This window comes from Ursus arctos, unplaced genomic scaffold (assembly GCF_023065955.2).
Source record: "Ursus arctos isolate Adak ecotype North America unplaced genomic scaffold, UrsArc2.0 scaffold_24, whole genome shotgun sequence".
Taxonomy (NCBI): domain Eukaryota; kingdom Metazoa; phylum Chordata; class Mammalia; order Carnivora; family Ursidae; genus Ursus; species Ursus arctos.
The window spans coordinates 42,361,157-42,383,650 of NW_026622919.1; the positions used below are offsets into that span (position 1 = coordinate 42,361,157).

The window sequence follows — 22,494 nt, forward strand, 5'->3', positions numbered from 1 at the left end:
AAAGAGGGTTCTTTTCTAACAGCCAAGATAAGAGTCTCAAGAGGACCAGAGTTGCCCCAGTTAGAGTCACTATAAGTATTCTTCCTGGCCAGTCCTGAGTTTGTTCATATTCCGGGGTCAGCCCACACTATTACATGGACTGAAATAGATTACTGTAGAAGAAAGAGGGGACTCCCTAAAGGAAAACTGGACACAGATGTGCCCATTAGAGACAGGGTTTCCTAATGCCAAAAGTTTACGTACTGTAAAGGGATTGTTGATCCTTTTCTAAGCAAAAAAATGATTAAGCACTCACTCTGTATGAGATTTGTACCTTGTAAAAGTTTTTGCCTATTATTTCATGCTTGTATGTATTTTTTTAAAGATTTTATTTATTTATTTATTTATTTATTTATTTATTTATTTATTCATTTATTTCACAGAGAGAGACAAGGAGGGAACACAAGCAGGGGGAGTGGGAGAGGGAGAAGCAGGCTTCTTGCTGAGCAGGAAGCCTGACGTGGGGCTTCATCCCAGGAACCTGGGATCATGACCTGAGCCAAAGGCAGACACTTAATGACTGAGCCACCCAGGCGCCCTCCTGTTCTTGTGTATTTTAAAAATTATTTCTGCAAATTTTTTTTCATTAATTCAAAAAGCACACTAATGCTTACAGTACGTGACACTCTATTCTGGGTAGACAGGGAAATTCAAGATTTTGGTCCGATCGTGTAATATGTAGAACGTACAAGTACGCGAATGTAGTCCCTGCTGAGTGGTTTAATGGCAGGAACGTGCAGTAAGGAGTCGCAAGGTGGAGGTATTATTCCAGCTCTCTGGGATTGTAGGTGGTTTCGTTGGTGCTTTTCCTGACTTTGGTGGGATACCGCTGTTAGCAGAGAGGCTGCCCCTGCAGGGTATATACTGTCGGAAACGCAGAACAGTACGGGATGTGCGGGCATGTGCTTTGGTCCACAGCATACAAACGAGAGTATGAAGATATTTTGAACTACTAAGTAAAATACAGTTGTGACTGTTTTTAAACCTCTAAAATTGGAAATTTCCTTTTTTTTTTACGTTTCCCAAGTAGAACAGCTAGAGCAGTGTAACCCACTTTCCTACCATATCCTACCTTCTTCTGCAAAGTAAATTGAAAAATTTAAATAATTCACCAGCGACTGATTTATTCAGACCCTAGAGTTGGTTCCCACCAATTGCCCGATGCTAAGGGGGTTATCACCCTGTGAGGAGAGGATCAGTTACTTCTTCAAAACTCTTCTGGCAAAACTTCTACTCTGCTGAGAGAAGGGGTTTAAAGAGAGAGCGAGGTGGGAGAGGGGGAGACGGAGGGGGTGGGGGGTTGGGATAGGGGGGCGGTAGCAGTGGTAGTTGGCTGCACCTGTGCCTCCCCACCCTGCACTGTTCCCCTGTTCACACACTGGCTCCCACCCTGGCCTGAAGCCGGGCAGTCGTTCCTCAGTTTGTTTGGGACCTTGAGCAGTAGGACATTCCCCGCTGGGGCATGTGTTTTTTAAAGACTCCCTCAGTGTAATTGTCTTCCCCTGTATTTCTTCTCATTATTTATTGTTTCTGGACCACCCTGATCTCGATTTTTGTGACTACTGTGACTTTTCACTAAAGAGGCTTCTTCAGGTATGACCTTAATAAAGCTTTCCCAAAGATCGTTTTCCTGCTGTGAACAGCCTGATCCAGCGGGTCAACCTAAGGAAGCGGCGAGACTCACTCATCCTGGGCGCTGTTATCGGCGTCTGCACCATCTTGTTGCTGCTCTATGCTTTCCATTGATGGAGCATCTCCAGGGACTCTGGACAGCCACCGCCTTCACACCCTGATCTGGAGTAAGGAAAGTAGGAGGAGAAGAGGGTTGTCCTGATGATTAGCCTGGCCGGCGGGATTAATTCAAGACTGGTCGCGGTGGACTCCGTGACGTGGTCAGGTTGAGCTGAAGCCACAGTTTTTCTGTGCTATCTTTTCTAACACACATTTCCTTCTGTTTTTAGTTTAAAAAAAAAAAAAAAAAGTTTTCAGTTGCTTTGTCTTTCCGGGAGGTAAGTGAACCGATCAGAAACAGAGTTTCTGTGCCTCAGCGGTAGTGTTGAAGGCTGACGACGAGCCAGGTCTCGTAGCTGGACTCCTCGGAAAACCAGGTTTCTCTGTATCCAAAGACTGCTTTCCTTTTAGCCCCCAGATTGGGTTGTGAATAAAAATAGTTCTTGTCCTTTTATTTTACACTCATGATGAGAAATCACAAGTCATTTCTTAATAACCTGTGCTATAAATTTCTACTCTGTGTCCCTGTTTTGGTATTCAAGGAAAATTACATTTTTCACAGATTCTTTGAGATGCCAACAGGTCAACTTCAACACAGTTGAGGTTGTCTGAAACAGAAGACAAACGCTGCAAAAAAGCTTTTGCTTTTTTTTTCTTCTTTTAGTAAATTGTATGCACACTGGGGTTGACTATATTACTGGAAAAGCATCAAGAGTAACAGGCTTTTTGTCAGTCACTGTTTTGATTTTTTATTTATTTCTTCCTTGGATTAATATTTGCTACTACAAGTAAATGAAATACCGGTTCTACCATGATAAAAGTATCTAATGACCAATGTCTGTCACTGCCCCCACCAGTTCCTCATCATGTCAGGATTGACCCCGAGTGAGGGGACTGCTCAGTGTTCAGTGAGATCTATTCAACAAGCCACATGTAAAAAGACACTGATTGAGGGGTCACCATTCAGGTAATTCCATCTGTAAATGCTCCATGGTCTAGGAGCAAAAGTTTGAGAACTACTGCCTAATGTACTAGGAATTCTGGGTTTTATGAAAACCTGTTCATTCCAAATCTGGTAAGATTTTCCAAACATCCAGAGAATGGTTTTACTGTTGAAGATACATGTGACAGAATCTCTGTCTGCACCGGTCTTCTGTCATTCCTGGACAGTGACAAAATTTTTAAACCACCCACCAGAATTCTTTTCAGGTTTAACCATTTCTTCGTTTCTGTAAATGTACGACTTGTCTAACTGAACTACCACAAACAGCTTGAAGACCAACGTCTACGCTCCTCACCAAGAAAGAAGGTGGCGCGTCAGCATTGGAATTGACTGTGGTGTTTATGGTGTTGGCTTCAGACTGTGCCACAGGGAATAAAACGAGATTAGCGTGTAGTTCTTAACTGCATCACAGTGTGTGGGTGACGACATTTAGGCGAAATTCATACAGAGGCTGATGGCTATGCCAACCCCTGGCCTGGTCCGGAAACTGAGAGGTTTCTCCTTCTGGGTGTCAAAGTTTTATTATGTCCTGGTTATGAAAGGCATTTGATAACATTGTTTTCCTTAACTGTGGGGTTTATTTTTCTAACTATGGGTTGATCGATCAGTTGCTTGATTGGGGATGCCCTTAAAAGAAAGTCTTAAGTTTTCCCAGCGTGAACTTTAAAGGATCAGAGAAGTTCATTTATTAAATTCTCTTTTGGGAGAACAAAACTTCTCTCCCCTGACACTATTATTATCTTTGATTTTTCAAAGGGCCTTGATTGGTGATTGCGCCTCAGCTAGAATTTATGGGACTTTCATTGCTATATGGTTGGCATTTATAAAATCTGAAGTATCCTAAATAAAGTTATTTATTTAATTATACACCAGTCTTTTTCACTGGTCTGGTTATTTGGTACATCCGTGAAAGCTGACTGTGAGAGTAAACCGAGGGCCTGAGCGGATGTAGCTTGCTGCCCTGAGCAAACACATGCTTCTGATGGGTGATGAGCCTTTCAGCTAGGGTTACGCTTAAATGAAGTAATGGAATTATGTTGGTTATTTTCTTGATGAAAATGAACTGGTTCTTCCAAGGAAGTTGAAAAAGCTTGGTGTAGATGTTGGTGTCGGGTAGGTCTGTCTGACTAACCGCCCGCTGCTGTAGCCCATAGCGAGGTGACCCAGGGCAAGTGTGGATAGCGAGGACAGAGCTCTTCCTCTCCTCTTCGGGTCCTTCACTTGCAGAAACAAGCCCTGGAATAAGGAAATAGAAGTGTGCCATTTACAAGAAGAGGATTTGAATCCCAGGATAGCTGATTAGAACTTTTTCAGTTTCATGCCATTTAACTTTTTTTTTAACTATCTTGGTTTTTTCCCCTTCTGCCCTTACAGACCTGCTGCTAGGCTCAAGGGCCGACTGTAAGTTGCTTGTTAGAGCTGGGAGGTCAGAAGGAAGTTACCTCTTCGGGGAAATTACTCTCCTTTAGCCATTGTCTTATATAAAAATGGATCTTTGGGATCATTTTAGTGACCATTCAAAACTTTGCTTTTCACTAGGAAGTATGAAAAACCTTGTCAACACAAAGGACAAAATTCCCAAAAGTATACTTCTGAGATTTTGTTTTATGTGTGCTGATAACTTTAGTTAAAAATGTTTAATTGACTACTAAGTTCAAACCTAGATACCCAAGTGCTTCAGTTGATCTCTCCTGGCTCTCTCTGTATTCTGCTTAGTGTGTTTAATGATGCTGAAGGATTCCCTGTAACCTGCATTGCTCAGCCTTTATTTTTCTAGTGTTAGAAAAGGGCTTTCCTTCTCCACTATTCCTCTCTCCTTTGTACCAAAATTCACTTGTATGGAGAATGCTGTTTTCCCTACTGGAGATCAGGCATGGAAGTAAAATCCTAAGAATTCAGACAAGTGAAGAGAGGAGACATCACGCAGGCACTTTTTATACCTGAAACCAAATAATATTTACTTTAGTTCTTTCCTACTGGATGCTGAATACATCTGACTAGGAAAATGTACTTACTGAGCCGTTTGATGTCATGACTTTTGGCCTCTGTGGGACTGAGGCGTCTTGGACTTGCATTCCCATCATTGATTTTCTATTTCACTGTTAATAATCTCAATCTGATGAAAAGGACTTTAAAGAACTGGACTAACCTTTTTGGTTTTCTGATACCTCCTGTTTGATCATTAGCCAGATATGATTTCTTAGACATTGACCGAGTTCTCCAACTTGCCGTGGGGGATAAATGGCCATGTGTAGGATGACACGAAACTGTGGCAAGTGTAACTGAGGCACAGATGGATTCCACTCAGAAAAGTGAAATAATTGTGCTCCATTCTCCTTTCGGGTCCGACGTGGGTTAGCCTGGGCTCTACTCAGATGCAGAGCTTTTCCTCGTGGTCTTTATAAACCAAGCTTGTGGTTCTCTTATAAACCTGCATACCCTTAAGCTTCTCTGAAGAAAATAAGGAAGGACTAAGTGACTTTGAAGGATGCTTATTGGATACAAAGCTGAGGCAAAGCTGAGCCGTGTCTTGAGGGATCATTTCATTTTCTTTGTACCTAATGCCTCACTTTAGTATAAGGGCATTTGCATCTGTTCCCATCCTATTAGCTCTTAGGGAGGGAGATCAATTCCAGTCACACTTTATCACGATGAAAGATGTTTCCTCATGAAAAATGCCAATACAGATTTTTAAAAAATCTATTCCAAATGCACTTTCTAATTTTTTTTTTTTGCTTTTAAAATGGCTTCTTGGAACCAGATTTATTGTATTTGTACTTAATTTTTGTTCTCATCTAAATGTACATTTTCTGACTGTATAGAAGAAGCTTTGTTATGTAATTTAATAATAAATTAGAAATCTAAATGGTTGTGCCTGTGGTTGTTCATATTGAAACGGTACCACCGTTTCAGTTTGCAATTCAGTTTGCAAAAATAATTAGGAAATCTTTGGTATCAATAAGTATTTCTCATGATGTCCTAAAACCCAGGGTGAAACACTACAGGTACTGGAAGGCTGCCCGTCACCTGTCGTTCAGAAACATCATATGAACATTCCACTGATAATTTAGCCCAAGAAGTGAAGGAGAATCTCTTCTCAAAATGAAACTTAGAAGGTATGGTGTAAATGTAAAATTGTGGAGCTTAGCAAGAGAAAAGGGTTCTTACCCTCTCTAAATAATGACTTTTCATCCTACAGACCAGAGCTTGATTCTCTACCCCACCACACAATTTGAAAATCCCTCATGTGCCATTACTCTCCAAAATATTCTTATTCATGTTTTCTGCATCCTTTTTAAAAATAACATTATAATTGAACTAAAACTCATGTACCATAAAATCCACCCTTTTAACGTGTACTGATGGGTTTTAGTATATTGTGCAACCAGCATCGTTAACTTCAAAACATTTTCATTACCCCAAAAAGCAGCACTGTCGCCATTAGCAGTGACTCCCCACCCCCGTCTCTGGTTTTTTTATCCGACTGGACTGTTCTGTTTTGGCTACCCCAGTTTTTCCCTCTCATCCCTTCACATAGTTTCCAAAGTACCCTTTTCTTTCTTGAGATCCTGACCTTCTTTTGGCGACGAACCTGTTTCCAGCCCTGTATGTGCGCGCCCCCATATAGACCTACGTAAAATCCAACTGCACTGTTAGTGAGACCAGCCATGCCTTGTACAGATAAGAGGACAAGCCCAGAAGGATTCAGGAATTTGCTCAAAATCAGAATGAACAGGAAAGCAAGGATTTGAATCTTGAGGGCTTTTTGATGCCAAATACTGTGCTAGTTTTGCAAAACGTAATTTAACTTGTGCTCTGTGACTATGAGAGAAGTTATGAAAGAACCACCAGTTTTGCCTGGTTTTAAAAGTGATACATTTAAATCTTATTTAAAGTTCTGCAGCTTGATTATTTCCAAAGAATACTAACTAGTGGCTAAGTGCTTAGTCTTTTAAAGAGGACTCGTTTGTAAATCACTTCCTTTACGAGAACGAATATAATGCATTGAAGTTGTTAAAAAAAAAAAAGGAATGGTTTTTAATGGCTTTAGTTGGATCGAACTTCCTGTTCAACTCTTCCTTCCTTCCAGTTCAGAACCTCAGAGGTCTTTCTAGAGCTGGCCGGCCGGCCGTGGCGGTGGTGTGCTGCATTGTCCTGTCTGGGTGGGATGGCTTGGATGGGCTGCCACTCTATGGAACCTGCCCGTTCCTTGGGAAAGGATCTGAGGCCCTGCCCCAGCATGCCTTGTCTGATGGCAGAGAGGCCTAGAATTTAATTTAAAAAAAAAAAAAAAGTGGCTGGAGAATCTCACTGAAGATGTTTATTATCAGGACATTTTATCTTGTGTCTCTACAGCAAAAGCCAGGAGAAAAACGAGTATATTCCCTCTCCTGAACATACAGATTTGCTGGCTGAATTGGAACAAAGAGGAATGCACTTTAGCCTGATGCCTTCCGCTCCGCCCGGCTTAGATTCCCCACCTTGGCAGAGCTCAGCTTGCGGAGCTCTTTATTACTAACTCTCTGGAAACACTTAAAAGCCAAGAAGATTGGGTGCTGAGAATCTGCAACTGCTTAGAGGAATCCCAGAGATCACCTGACAGTGTTCTGCTGCCCTTGTCAAATTCTCATCTGATTTGTTATCCTGATCTGTGGCATTCAGTTTCTCTCCTTTGGGATACAAAGCTCTTAGGAAACCGTCACTTTCTCTTAATTAGTGCATTTCTTTTAGATATTCTCAAGCATCCAATTAGTCCATCCTTTTACCGGTGAAATTGCTTACAGCTTGAGGGAGAGCAGGCAAATATGATTAGTAGCTACCTTTATATCACTGCTGAAAAAGTATGGTTTAAACATAATCATTTCCCCCAAAGTGATTAGTTATCTCTAAATGAGTGTGGCACGTAATTCATACAATTCCCCCAGACGGATGTGCACTCAATGGATAATGTGCTAAGAATACGGCCCTCAGTCCCCGTATTGTCCTCTCCTGTCCCCCATTGCGTCCCACAAGCTGGGGCCCTAGCGTTCATTACCAGCTGCGTGTGACGGTCCTGAGCTGGGTGTCCTTCCTCTCATGGAGGCTCTCGCCACGTGCTCTGCACAAAGCTGCCTGGTTTATCTTCCTGAACAACTTCCAACCTCTCATCGCTCTGTTCGAGAATATCGGACAGCTCCCTATTACATTTGCCAGTGTGTTGTAGTGGGTTAACACTCGGAATATGCACCCAGCACTTTGCTACATTCATACACACATCACACAAAATCCTGTCCACTTTAAAGGGAGTATTCTTTTGCAGATCGGGAAACAAGCCCGAGAGATCAGAGTACCTTTTTATGACCACCACGTAAGCTTTATTTGCACAATCTGTTTAAGATTTCTCAGTCTGTCCCAATGACGGAAGAAGGGGCCTTCCTCTCACACCTGTTACTAAAATGCAAATTAATATAATCGCTGATCAAACTTACACACTGTTGACAAATAATTTTTAGCCCCTGCGTCAATCACTGTAATCATCGAGGGGAAAAACCCTTTCCTAAGGCGCTCGGCTGCAAAGGACCGGCAGTGTGGGAATGCCCCTCAGTGATCCTGCACGGCTCTGGAAAATACGCCTTCGCCTTCGGGCTCTTTTCCGCCCCCCAGGGCAGCCCCAAATCCTTCCTGTCGCCTCCTTTGGGCCAAAGCACCCAAAGATGTGAAAGTCTTCGCTTCCTAGACGGCTCCATCCGCAAGTACTTTCCTGTTGAGCTCCACCTGGCACTTAATTACATTGGCCGTGACCGCTGGGTACGTCAGGCCGCGGTCCCGGGACGCCGCTGTAACGCGGTTCACCCAGAGGGTCCCCGTGTGCCCCTTCAGCCTCGCTGCTTGCGCGCGTTTCACAAACGCTCTGCTCACCGGAAGCAGCGGATCTTCGTTGGCCGGAAGTGCCGCGCGCTGCGCCCCCGGGACCCAGCGTGGGGGTCGGAGCTGCTCGGGGAGCAAGCCCGAGGCGCTCGGGTCGCCAGAGTGCCCCCCCCCCCCAGCCCCATAGCTATCAGCCGCCCTTTGCCGAAGGATCGCTGCCTTGTGCCTTGTGAGCGGCAGGCTGCGGGGCTGTATTGTGCAGCCCGATCGGACGCTTGTAGGCCACGGGCAAAGTCACTAAACCGCCCTCGGTTCAGCTGCCCTTTTCTTTTTTTTTTTAAGATTTTATTTATTTATTAGAGAGAGCACAAGCAGGGGAGCAGAGGGAGAGGGAGAAGCAGGCTCCCCACCAAGCAAGGAGCCCGCCATGGGGCTCGATCCGAGAATCCTGGGATGATGACCTGAGCGGAAGCAGAAGCTTAACCCACTGAGCCACCCAGGCGCCCCTCGGTCAGTTTTCTCATCTGCAAAATGGACTCTAGCAACTTCACACAGTTGTAGAGATTGAATCAAGTAAAAGGTAACAATGGTACAAAATTCCTCAGAATGTTCTCAAGAAATAATGTGGGGGGCAGGGAGTTTTCCGTTAGACCGCACGTCCCTGGGGAGCCAGGGCAGTGTTCTGTTCCTTAATATCGTGTGCATGAACTGTATGCAGAAACTGTCACGCAACTCTTCTGCGTTCAGTTAAACCTGACTCAGAGCTCCATCCGCTGGGGCCTAGCAAACAAAGAAAAAAAAAAGAATCTTGGTCATGATTTGCCTCTGCGGTGTGCAAAGCTTCCAGGAGTCTTTCAATGCCCAGAACGCTGCGGACAGGCACTCTGATCCACACTGAACCCCACTGATATGTTCACTATCTGAGCGCACATCGTTGTCCTTGAAGCCACCGGCCGCTTTGCCTCCATGTCACCTTTGGGCACAGGGATCTTTGCCAAAGATCTCCTGGGGCCGGGGTTCAGCCTCCCCGGTGCAGCCCAAACCACGGCCATTCCCTGAGCTGGGAGCGCTGTGAGGGCGGGGGACACTGGCAGTGGGCCGGCAGAGGCCCAGCTGATACAGGGGCCACCCCTGCTCCCAGTCGGCGGCATGCGCCCACAGCCCCCTCGGTCTGCCCACCTTCCGCCTTCCGCCCCCCTCCAGGATAGGACGCCCCTCTCTCAGACACAGACTGTAGAGGTGTCCTCTGTGGGGTTGGTGAGGTGAAGGAACGAGCTGCTGACTCCCGCAGGAGCTCCTCCCCTGGCAGTAACCTCAATACCGGGCGCAAGGTAGGCATTCAGTGCTTGTTGAGGAAGTGGAGGAAGGAATTTAAAAACAACAACAAAAACCAAAAATGCCACAGAGTTTTAACGCTGATTTGCTGTGTGTCGAAGCTCAGGACCCACATCCCAGCTCTCAGCGGTCGTCCTGCGGGTGTCCTGTTGTCTCCATACAGCCCAGAAGCAGGGCCTCCCGGAGCACCCGTGGTCTGCCCACTCCTTAGGACTGGAGAGTACAGAGTCGGAACCCTCCCAGGCCCCTCCCGCGGGGGACATTTGGCAGTGTCTGGAGACATCTTTGGTTGTCACAGCTGTGGCGGTTTGTGCCCCTGCCCGTGGCAAAGAATCACCCAGCCCCAAGCGCCAGGAACGCCAATGTTGAGAAACCCTGGCTCGACCTGAATTTGTGTTAAAGTTGACAGCATCCCTCCAGGGATGAAGATCACTCAAAGAGGCCCCCTAACCACCGATGCCTCCTCACCGCCCGTGACTGGCTCCAGCAGCTTATAGGACAGAGCTGGCACACGTGATCTTCACGGCCCCTCGTCCCCCTTTCCCTCCTGCTTCACCCCGTCCCTTCCTTAGCCCCGTGGCACACACGTTGTCACCGTCCCGGGTGACTTGATGTGCCAAGGGCTTTGTAAAGTTCCTCCTTTGGAATGGCCTCCTTTCCAAGCCCGCCAGTGAAACACGTCCTCCTTGTTTGAAAACCCTGCCTGTGGGAAGTCACTGCTTGATGGTATGGGGTTTCTTTTGGGGTGATGCACTGTTTCAGAACCACATAGAGGTAGTGGGAGCACAATGATGTGACTGTACTAATGCCATTGAACACTGCACTTTGAAATGATCTGCACTGGGGGCGCCTGGGTGGCACAGCGGTTAAGCGTCTGCCTTCGGCTCAGGGCGTGATCCCGGCGTTATAGGATCGAGCCCCATATCAGGCTCCTCCGCCGGGAGCCTGCTTCTTCCTCTCCCACTCCCCCGGCTTGTGTTCCCTCTCTCGCTGGCTGTCTCTATCTCTGTCGAATGAATAAAGAAATAAAATCTTAAAAAAAAAAAAAAAAAGATCTGCATTGGGATGCCTGGGTGGCTCAGTCTGTTAAGCATCTGCCTTTGGCTCAGGTCATGATCCCAGGGTCCTGCCTTGGGCTCTCTTCTCAGAGGTGAATCTGCTTCTCCCTCTCCCTCTGTGATCTCTCTCGCTTTTACTCTCTCTCAAATAAATACAATATCTTAAAAAAATAAAAAATAAAATAAAGTGATCTGTGTTGTGGGAATTTCACCTCAATTTTTTTAAAAAAGAAAAAAAAATCTATTCAAATGGCCTTTCCTCGGGGAAGACTTCTGACCTGCCCTTCCTCCGTGCCTCTTTTCCTTCACGCTCCCGCACGTTTATCAGCAAACATAGTAGGTGCTCGATAATTACTGAGGAAGAGAAAGAGAGGGAGAGGTAAGTGGAAGGATCCAGTTGCCATCGTAGTGGCCGTCGCGCTTGGAAGTGAATGTCAGCAGATGCTAGGCCGTCTTCAGGAGCGGCCACCTCCCCGTCTTACAGCAGCCCAGCCCTTCACTTTCCTTTCCCTGTGATCAGGCAGGCAGAGTAGGTGCCTGATTTCCCACAACTAGCTCAAGACGATCCATTGCCAAAGAGAGCTTCGTACCGAAGAGTAACTACAAGCCAGGACTGCACTACCAGCGCACAGGAGCGTGACCCCCAAGGAAATCCCACTTTGTGAATTCAGAGAGCTGCTCGCAGCCCCTTTAATCCATGGAGGGACTGTCCCCGCCATTTCAGAGCAGCCAGGACTTGAGCCAGTGAGAGAAATGGGGCAATTTATCAAAATCATAATATAAACGTGGACTAAGCAATTCCACTTCTAGGAATCAATCTTATAGGTGCAAAAAGATGTATAAATAGGGATGTTCATAGCAGCATTGATTGTAAAAGACTGTAAGTAGCCTAAATGTCCATCGGAGGGAAGATGGCTAAATCAATTATGTAAATCTATATCATGGAATACTCTTCAGCTGTTAAAAAGAAGGTAATTTACTATGTACTGAAACGGAGTGATCTCCAAGATGTGGTAAGTGGGGAAAATGATACGCATGAGTATGAATGTAGTGCAAGGTGCTCACTCACTTCTCTGTTGTTGGACATTTGGGTTGTTTCCAGTTTGGGACCGATTACAATGACCAATAAGCCTGCCGTGAACGCTCATGCACCTGTCTCTGTATGTGGAGGTGGCAGTCGAGAAGGACTCTTCATCTCTCGCTGTGTATATGCATCTTATAACTGGTTACATTTTTTAAAAAGGGAAGTAGGCTGCTTAGAAAAATGTCAGTATCGAAACCATGTTTTATAATGGGTGGATGGAGACTGTTCCATTTAGCCAAGAGCACTTCGAAACTCCACACTGGTAGGAGATTGGAGCACTGGAGTGTTAATGGAACCATGAGCTTTTTACATCGCCTCACATTTAATCATTTGTGGTGGCACACCAGTGGCAATGCTGCCGTCTGGGCCGGGACTCCTCGAAGACCCCATCACGCGGGGCTTGGTATTCATGTTTTTGGGGGGTTTTTTAATTATAAAGATTTGATTTATTTATTTGAGAGAGAGAGAAAAAGAGTGTGAATGCACAAGCAGGGGGAGCGGCAGGCAGAGGGAGAAGCAGGCTCCCCGCTGAGCAGGGAGCCCGATGCAGGACTCGATCCCAGGACCCTGAGATCATGACCTGAGCCGAAGGCAGACACTTAACTGACTGAGCCTCCCAGGCGCCCCTATTTGTATTTATGTTTAAGTGAATATTGTTCCAGCTTGTTCATTTCCCCTCCTTCCCTGCGGAAGCTGGCCTATGGAAAGAAAGCCCAAGACTGGCTCTCCCACCTTGTTCGTGATCAAAGATTTGGTGAAGTTTCCTTCCTACAACCTGCTTTCTGCTTCCAGCCCTGCTTCCCACCTAGGACATGACTTGGATTTGTAGGTGTTCTGATCCAAGGGAGGTGACTGCCTCGTCCAAGTTCATGTCCTTTTAAGAAAGCAATGAATTAGTAAGAAACGTTTTATCTTCTAAGACCTCTTTGTGACTCTATCCTGGTCCTGCCCTTTGATCCAACCCACTAATTAGTTCATAAAAATTTCACATAAACTTAAGTTCATCTCCTAGGCTGGGCTGGACTCTATCAGGTTAATATTTAACTCAGAGGAAGCATGGACATTTGCCTTAAAGAAGTTCTTTATTGTAGGCAAGGATCTGCATTGTTGTCATTATTTGAATGTCATTGACATTTTATTTCAACCTAAAGCTCCCTGTATTCCTCTATTGAAAACGGGAAATTCTTATGGATCAATTCACTGGTTCAGTATCTAAGGGTTTTTGTATTACTTTTTTCCCGACAAAAGAAATGTGCATTTATTATGGAAATAAGGATCAAATAGAAGAATTTAAAGAAAATAAAAATTCCCTGCTTCACCAACATCCTATGATAACAGCTAACACTTGAAATGTTTTTCATTTTTGAAAATCTATGAACACTTACGTGCATAGATTTTTTTTTAAAGTTGGGATCATGTGGTACATATTGTCAGATTTTTTCACGGACTAGATCATACACAGCTTCCATATCAGTACTTTTTCATAAGCAGCATACTTTGCAGTGGCCACACTGAATTTCATTATGCAGACATATGCAGCTTCTCATTGTTTACTTATACAAATATAACTAACACCCTATTTTTTAAACTTTTTGTTTTATTTATTTATTTTTGAGAGAGAGAGCACAAGCGGGAGAGAGGGGCTGAGGGAAAGGAAGAGATGATTCCAAACAGTCTCCATACCCAGAGTGGAGCCCGACACGGGGCTTGATCCCACAACCCTGAGATCATGACCTGAGCTGAAATCAAGAGCCAGACGCTTAACTGACTGAACCACCCAGGCGCTCCACCAACACCCTATTTTTTTTAACTCTAGAGCGGTTTCCAGTTATTACCCCATTATAGGTAACTGAACAACACTTGATTTTTCTTCTTAAAAATCTTGAAAGAAGGAAACATTCTGCCAATTCTCAAGACATGTGCAGCCTCTTGGCCTCTTTCTGGGTGCGTGTGTGTTTGTTTTTTGAATTGGACCTAGTTGAGCGCTCCAATTTGCCATGAAGAATGTCTGGGCTATTTCTCGTGGATATAAACAAAAGGGATGCCAAGGAGGAGGATGCCAGAGTAGAGAGAGGAGCACTTGCCCTTTTAAAGTCAGCCGAGAATGGTTTTCAAGAAAGAAGGGCTTCGAAGAACTAAAGGACCTCCCCTGGAAGGTTCCATTTAAAACTCTAAGTCTCGGGGCACCTGGGTGGCTCAGTCAGTTGAGCATCCAGCTCTTGATTTGGGCCCAGGTCATGACCTCAGGGTGGTGGATTGAGCCCTGCTTTGGGCTCCACACTGAGCAGGGAGTCTGTTGGAGATTCTCTCTCGCTCTCCCTCTGCCCCTCCCCCTGTGTGCTCACTTTCTGTCTCAAATGAATAAAAAAGTCTTTTAAAAATAAATAAATAAGGGGCACCTGGGTGGCTCAGTCAATTAAGCGTCTGCCTTCAGCTCAGGTCATGATCTTGGGTCCTGGGATCGAGCCCCACATTGGGCTTCCTGCTCAGTGAGGAGTCTGCTTCTTTCTCTCTCTCTCTCCCTCTGCCCCTCCCTGTTGCTCGTTCTCTCTCTCTCAAATAAATAAACAAAATCTTTAAAAATAATAATAAAATAAAAATGAAAATAAATAAATAAAATTGTAGTCTCATGGTCACTGCCTGTTCTTTGGAACACTCACCCTCCTATTTGTTGGCTCGTTGCTATGACCGTTCTCAATCCTTGTTGCCTACTGGAACCACTTGGGAAAGAGGGGTTTTAACATATACATATGTCAGATCTACCCCAATTGTACTTACGGCGGAGCCCAGACATTGGAATTTTTTTTTTAAGCTCTCTAGATTATTTCAACTAGCAGCCAGGACTGAGAACTTCTGCTCTATGGCTTTTCACTCCTCTGGTGGGGCTTGAGTCGCTGCCCTTGGTGCTGAATCTCTTTAGGCCACAGGCTGCTCTCAGGAAGTCCCCACTTCCCACTTGCTCTGCCAAAGTCATAAGCAGCTGTTTCAGAAATGCTGATACACAGAGGAAACAGTATCCTAGCTCGCTCCTAGTGATTAGGGTGAAAAGATCAGCATTTCACGACAGCTGCATCCCCCTCCCTAGACAGTCAATTAGCCACAGAAACAGCAGACACTGCCTAAAGGAGCTCTTTCAGGGCTGAGATTTTAATACCCAGAAGCACATTAGTAGCTAAACAATACTGTAGTCACAGCAGGCAAAACCATCTTGCTGCGGGTCGCAGTATTTGATTCCTGGAGAAAGGGGGCCTCGCCTTAGAGCTGGAACTTGGTAGACCCTGGATAGATGGAGAAAAGGGAGGAGCATGCCTTGCATTCTGGAGACATTAGACCCAGAGTCAGAAGATGTGGGTTTGAATCTCTTCTCTACTTTTGTCTAGCAGCAGGACCTTGCAATTAATCCAGCTAATGGTCATTTCCTTCACTACAAAACAAGGATAAAGGTGGGCACCATAATTATGTCATAATTATGCACTAATCATCAGTTATGGGAGGTAACGTTCATAAGCATATCAACAAATCCAGGGGTGCAGGGCTGACCTGACAGAAGAGAGATTTTTGTGTTTGTACTAATGGCCAGAAAGCAGGCCTCTTATGCTTCTCCAGTCCCCGCTCTTGCTGATGTGGGGGAGGAGAGAATACTTGGGGGTGGCGGCTGGCAGCCATCTTCAACAATGGTAAGAGCAGCTAAGGGGGAGAAATGTGAGATCCATTCTGTGTGGTGGCAGGGGACAGACAGCTGGAGCCCAGCAGTCAGTGGTTTAACAAGCCCTCCAGGTGATTCTAACGCTCTTGCTCTGGAGCATTTCTTTGTATGAATACCCACATTCTGTGTAATAACAGTACTGTAGATGGAGAACTGTTAGTGTGGAACTCCTACAAAATGGGCTGCTCTGAGCATTCTTTTTTTTTTTTTTTAAGATTGTATTTATTTATTTGACAGAGAGAGACAGCCAGTGAGAGAGGGAACACAAGCAGGGGGAGTGGGAGAGGAAGAAGCAGGCTCCTAGCGGAGGAGTCTGATATGGGGCTCAATCCCAGGACTCTGGGATCACGCCCTGAGCCGAAGGCAGATGCTTAACGACTGCGCCACCCAGGCGCCCCTGCTCTGAACATTCTTGAACATAGGTTTTGGGACGCATATGTACACTTTTCTGCTGGTTATGTATACCGAGGAGGAGGGTTGTTGGATTATAAGTTTACACGTATATTTAGAATACTTAGCCTTAGGATATACTGTCACAGTTTTCCAAAGTGATTGTACCAGTTTCCATTCCCACCAACAATGTATGAATATTCCAGTTCTTCCACAGCCTCACCAACACCTGGCGTTGTCAGTCTGAATTTGCGTAGAATCCGGCAACTCCACTTCTGGGTGTGCGCCCCAAAGAATTGAAATCAGGGTCTCTAAGAGTTATGTGTACACTGGTGTTCATAGCACTATTCACAATAAGCAAAAGGCGGAGGAAACCCAAGTATCTATTGATGGATGATGAATGGATCGACAAAATGTGTTATGTATGTCCGGTTTCAGCCCTAAAAAGGAAGGAAGTCCTAACACATGCAACAGCATGGCTGAACCTTGAGAACATTAGGCTGAGAGAAGTCAGCGACAAAAAGACAAATACTGTATGATGCCACATATTATAGGAGGCACCTAGAGCAGTCAAACTCTTAGAGACAGAACATAGAATAGAAAATACGTGGTGGCCAGGGGACTCAAGGGGGTGGGGGCAACATGGAGTTAGTGTTTAATGGGTGCAGAGTTTTAGTTCTGCAAGATGAAAGGAGTTCTGGAGATGGACGGTGGTGGTGGCTGCAAGGATGTGAATGTATTTAACGGTACTTACTGAACGTACGTGTAAAAATAAGTGAGATGGGTGCTTGCTGTGGCAGCGCGTAGACTAAAATTGGCATAAGGGAAGATTGGCACGTCCCCCATGCAAGGATGACGTATAAATTCATGAAGCATTCCATTTTTTAGAATGAGTAAGATGGTCAATTTTATGTTACATGAATTTTACCACAATTAAGAATGAAGAATAAACACCGTGGGCTTAAAACTGAGGAGAGAGTCTCCGCTGTCAGGGTAGAAGCCAAAGATGTCATTTTCACTCTGCAGAGCTCCTGGCTGTGTGTAATCACAGTCATTTGGACATTTATACACCTTTGCGTTCTCATCTGTAAAATGGGAAAACTAATTCCTCTTTAAAAGAGCTTGTCACAGGGATCAAGTGAGATAGTATATGTGAAAGTAAGTGGTACATAGTAGATGTTCAGTAAATGTTAGTTGAATGTGATTTGTTATCTAAAATAGAGCTTCTGGGAGTGGAATGGAGGATCTCATGATTTGTCCCCAGGTAACTGGCATTAAGAAGGAGACTGAAGTTGTTTTTTTTAAGATTTTATTTATTTGTCAGAGAGAGAGAGAGCACAAGCAGGGGGGAGGCAGGCAGAGGGAGAAGCAGACTGCCTGCTGAGCAGGGAGCCCGATGCGGGACTCGATCCCAGGACCCTGAGATCATGACCTGAGCCGAAGGCAGATGCTTAACCGACTGAGCCACCCAGACGTCCCAGGAGACTGAAGGTTTTAGTGAAAGTGAAAATCTGCAGTTTGCTATTTAACTCGTCTGTGTGTTACCTGTTTACCCTCTACTAACCATCCGTAAAGGGGGTGACTTCTTCATGTCTGTTCTCTCCAAACACATGCCCGTGTCTCTACATGGAGGCTTTTCTTAATTTCTGCCTCATTGAATTCCTTCTTTGAAGTGGGAAAAGGCTCAAGGGAAGTGGTTTCTCTCCTGCAGGACCAAGTATCCTCCTGAGAATGAGCCTCCAGGGCTCAGCTTCCCCCAACCATACCCCCCACCTCCCCGCACCCCTGATCTGCCCTGGGGAGACTCCTCTGAGCAAGGGAAGCATCCTGGGGCAGAGGGCTCTCTGGACTACAGGTGCTGGGGCGTGCGTTTCTCAAGGAGGCCCCTTGGGCAGGCAGGACTTTGCCCTTGACGAGGTGGGCCAGTCAGAGCTACCACTGGGGCCAGAACTGGGCTGGAGAAAACTCTTAGGAACAGACTCCCCAGAAACTCCAAAAACATGAGCAGCAATCTGGAGTTGAAAACTGTAAGGCCTCTCATTACAACAATGGTTTGGCCTGTGAAGTTAAATCCATGCAAGGTCTCGTATTTTTGTTTCGTAAGGGCTGATGGGTAGGGTGACCAGGAAAAAGACTGACGGCCTCAGAGGAGGCAGCTGGGAAAGAGCCTTCACTGGATCTTAAACTACAGACTGTCAGGAGCCATTGTGTTGCATCACTCTTGTGAGCCGTTGCTGGTGGGAGACAGTGGGGCAACTGTCGTCTCAAAAGCCGCCCTGAGATACGTTTTGGTTTGGAAAGAGCAAAGACGCAGAGAGGTGGGGAAATTTATTTTTAATTAGCAAGTGCAACTGACAGATTTCATTTGAAGTGGTGGGAGTATCATACAATTGGTGAACTATTACACTCTCCTGTGGGTGATCACAACTGAGTGAAAACCTACACATTGCCATTCATTCATTCATTCATTCATTCATTCATCAGATGTGCAATAAAGCACCTCCTATGTGCCCTGCCTTTTCCTGGGCCCTGGGTATTAACTGGGTACAAGACCGACTGAGGACAGACTTCTGGGCTTCTGTGCAACTCAACTTGTATACACTGTGTGCACACAGCCAACCAAACAAAAAGCTGGCAGCAAATGAAGAAGGAGAAGGAGAAGGAGAAGAAAGAAGAAGAAGAAGAAAGAGAAGGAGGAGGAGGAGGAGAAGATGAGGGGCACCTGGATGGCTCAGTCGGTTAAGCGTCTGCCTCCAGCTCAGGTCATGATCCCAGGGTCCTGGGATCGAGCCCCACATCGGGCTCCTGCTTCTCCCTCTGCCTGCTGCTCCCCCTGCCCGTGCTCTCTCTCACACTCTTTCAAATAAATAAATAAAATCTTAAAAAAAAATAAAAGTAAAAAGATTTAAGATTGCGGTGGGGGAGAAATCGACAGTAAACAAGGAGACGAATAAATCAGTAAGATGAATTCAGAGGATGGTGAGTGCTGTACTGACGGTAAGCCTGCTGAATGTGAGAGTCAGCGACAAGAGTATGCAATTTCAGGACATTTCGGCCTTGTTCATTACACTTTTTGCATTTTCCAAGTCTGTCCCAATGAAGTTGTATTAATTTTGTAATCAGAATGAAATTAAGGAAGGAAGAAACCACTGCACACTCCCGAGAAGTCACGCAGAGAGAGAGAAGTCACAAGGGAGTCCGTACACACCCAGCAGGGAAGGGGGCTGGTGAGGGGTTTTTCCCTGTTTCCCCCCACCTTTTATGCTGTCGTCATTATAATGAAACCTGCTGCACAGGGAGCCGAAGTCGGTCTCCTCGGCGCCTGTTTAACCGACACAAGAGCAGCTCCCACGGGCCACGATCAAAACATGAGTTCATCGTGCTTGGTTCCTCTGGGAGGGGGAGCTGGCCCAACGTGGAACCGCGTGGCTCCCTCTCCAGGGAATGGCCTGAGACCCTAGAGGGAGCCTGGCCTGGGACTTCCCTCAGTTTCCCAAAGCCGCCACAGATAGATGGGTTTGGGGAGAGCTACGAGGTGGTTCAAGGGGGCATAAGGAAACCACAAGGGCCCATCCAGGTTGAATCCCATGACATGGACTTTCCAGAGCCCAAGTTGTCCTTTGTGTGGACATCTTGCTATGGCCACAGGCCCTCTGAAAGCTTGGCAAATAGACAAGGGCCTCTGACCTCAGCAGGGGAAGAAGGAGGTGCTGTATGTATCTGCCTCCCTCTGGGCCAATGGGAGGGCAGGGCTCCGGCAAAGGGAAACTGGGGCAGGGGCTGAGAGAAGATTTGAGACGAGCGCCAGACCGAAGCATCCAGTTCTAGGGCGAGGGCCAAGAACAAGAATTGAATCCGAAGCAAAGGTCGGAAGAAGTAAAGCCTGGGGAGGTCCCCCGAGGCCATGCCCAGACCAAGGGAGGGAGGTTTTCTGGAGATCGGCCCAGTCAGTCCAAGGAGAGAGAGAGAACGTCTCTGGGCTTCCAGCCCCTCTGAAAATAGCCACCCCATCCCACCCGTGTTGTGCTATTTTGTGTGTCCTTTCAGTCAGGTGAGGCTGGCGTGCGTGAGGGGGCAGTTTTGCGGGCAGTTGCTGGGGGGTTGCTACTTAATCCCTGTGGGACGCAGCTCCAGCGCCAAGAGCCCGGAGCTGAGCCCTTTACTATCGAGCAACTTGCTGTGTATCGAAAACAAATTCCTTTCTGGAAGCCTGGAAGAAAAACGCTCAGGTATTCACATTGATTGCTTCAGCTAATGGATTATGGGGAAGATTGTTTCCTCTCTCCCACATTCCTATTTTAAAAAATTAAATTATAGATGGCGAGAGTAATACAAAATAAGTGCTTGTTGTACGAGTCTGAGGATACGAAGGCTGTGGATGAAAAACTGGGAGCCCGCCTCTCTCCCCTCCCCGGGGGTGCCTGCTGATTTCAGTTCGGGGTGTATAACTTGTATCGTGTTTATGTTTAAAAAAATGTTAAAGAGTGAAGATTGCACGGGCCAGGCAACACCAAGTTCTCGTGGAGGAGGGTTGCTGACAGCGTGGTGCCTGACAGGCCCCTGGGACGCTGGTCCTCGGGCCACACACACTCCTGCTCGCTGCGTTCCTGGAAGGGTCCCAGGAAGACCAGGTCTCCTCTCACCCGGAAACCTCAGCCTCTGACAGGCAACTGTGCACAAGGGGATCCCTGTTAAAATGTCCTTGAGGAATGTAGAATTCAAAGCAAATTAAGACATGCATAGAAGAAAATTCTCCATCCAGGGAAAACAAGTGGAGGAACTTTGGAGATGTGGGAGGAAACTGAGGCAAGAATGTGGACTGATCAACCCCCAGCCACCCACCTCTCCAGCTCCTGACTTCTGCCACCCACTTTGCCCCCACAGGCAAATGCGATGGGAGAAAGAGGCTTCTGGCTGCCAGGCCTCGTGGCCTGGGGGGGGCCGGGAGCCATGCAACCTTGCTGAGCCATGCCCAGCAATGGGAGAAAAGATAAGCAAATAAATAAATGATGGCTTATACATATTACACAGCTACTAAAGAGGATGTTACAAAGAGTCTTCAATAACACAGGGAAATGTTCAGCTCTGCAAATGTAAAGTAGGTTTGCAAGAAAATGCTCCTCAAAGAAAGGGCTTGGCAATGCATTAATTTTAGGAACTACCGCATCTCTAGCCTCTCCTGGGGAGATTCCTGTTGCAGGTCGGCATAATCAAGGCTGTGAGAGGTCCTCCAGTCAAGCGCCTGTACTTAGTCTTATTTAATTCAGTGTTTTCCTGATCTATTTGACGATAGAACCCTTTTCTGTCGACCCCTTTCCCAGCCATGGGATCAAGGTCTGTCACCCTGCCTGCCTCGTTGTCTCCCTACTGGGCGGTCATTGTGTCTCCAGCAGATGGTTGGCTCCCCACACCTCCCTGGAGGCCCCAGGAGCTCCTTGACACACAGAGGTTGCATTTCCTTCCTCCCCCTCACCTCCTGTTCCCACCCCACGTCCTGGCACGTGGGAGTTTGCGGTAACACCTTTTGGAATTAGAGTCCATGTTTATTTCCAATACAGAAACTGATCATCTGACTTTCCCTTCCTTCTTCTTTAACAGGTGTTTATGATGGGTTTTATCATCATAGAATGAGCAATCAAGACACCCCTCTGCTGTCACTGATTTACCTATAATAAGGATTAATCGCCCAGTAACCGGCCTTCCCGACATTGCTATATCATGAACCCAGCGCTTTCCCACCTAGACCTTGGCCCATGCCAAAAGAAAAAGCTAGTCTCTGCCACAGAAACTGATATATTGAGTGGGTTTAGAGCAGGGGTGGGCAGACTACCACCCATGGGGCAATTCCAGTCCACTGCATGTTTTTGTAAATAAAGTTTTATTGGAACCCGGCCATACTCATTCATTTCTGGTTTATCTATGGCTCCTTTGGGGTTACTCTCTGGCCCCTTACAGAAAGAGTTTGCCAATCTCCAATTTAGAGGATTTCTCAATACGTTTTATTTATGATTCACATTGGGTGATAAGGAAAGAAAAGTGTCGAGTCTGATGGTATGTCGCAAATACTGTTTCAAAGCAAGAAAGAAGCTTGTACTTTTCAGCAATTACTAACTGCCAGCTAGCTGCACATACTAGTAGTAGTAATAATAATGATGCTGGTTTTCATGTTGTTCGTCTTAGCTCTTTGTCTTAGCACCCTCGGGGAGACGAACGCAGTCGAGCAATGAAAAGGGAGCATCTGCTTCCGATCTGGCCCTTGAAGAGCAGATAGTCAGTGAGAAGTCAGGCCTTGCTACTGGAG

The 22,494-nt window shown here is 46.2% G+C and overlaps 2 protein-coding genes and 1 non-coding gene across 4 annotated transcripts in view; 2 read left to right on the forward strand and 1 right to left on the reverse strand.

The window, feature by feature from the left end:
* GOSR1 (golgi SNAP receptor complex member 1) overlaps positions 1-5,639 on the forward strand; it is a 52,872-nt gene extending 47,233 nt beyond the window's left edge. For both annotated transcript variants that reach the window (XM_026517787.4, XM_026517788.4), the window contains exon 9: positions 1,661-5,639. In XM_026517787.4, the coding sequence (XP_026373572.1) occupies positions 1,661-1,785 (125 nt within the window). In that variant the 3' untranslated portion in view covers positions 1,786-5,639. The remainder of the gene's footprint in view (positions 1-1,660) is intronic.
* Positions 1,145-22,494, reverse strand: part of TRARG1 (trafficking regulator of GLUT4 (SLC2A4) 1) — a 43,774-nt gene continuing 22,424 nt past the window's right edge. Inside the window, exon 3 of the mRNA XM_057318138.1 lies at positions 1,145-4,009. Coding sequence (XP_057174121.1) covers positions 3,636-4,009 — 374 coding nt within the window. The 3' untranslated portion in view covers positions 1,145-3,635. The remainder of the gene's footprint in view (positions 4,010-22,494) is intronic.
* LOC113269213 (U6 spliceosomal RNA) lies at positions 16,978-17,080 on the forward strand. The gene has a single exon (XR_003321375.3). It is a non-coding gene; the product is annotated as a U6 spliceosomal RNA (small nuclear RNA).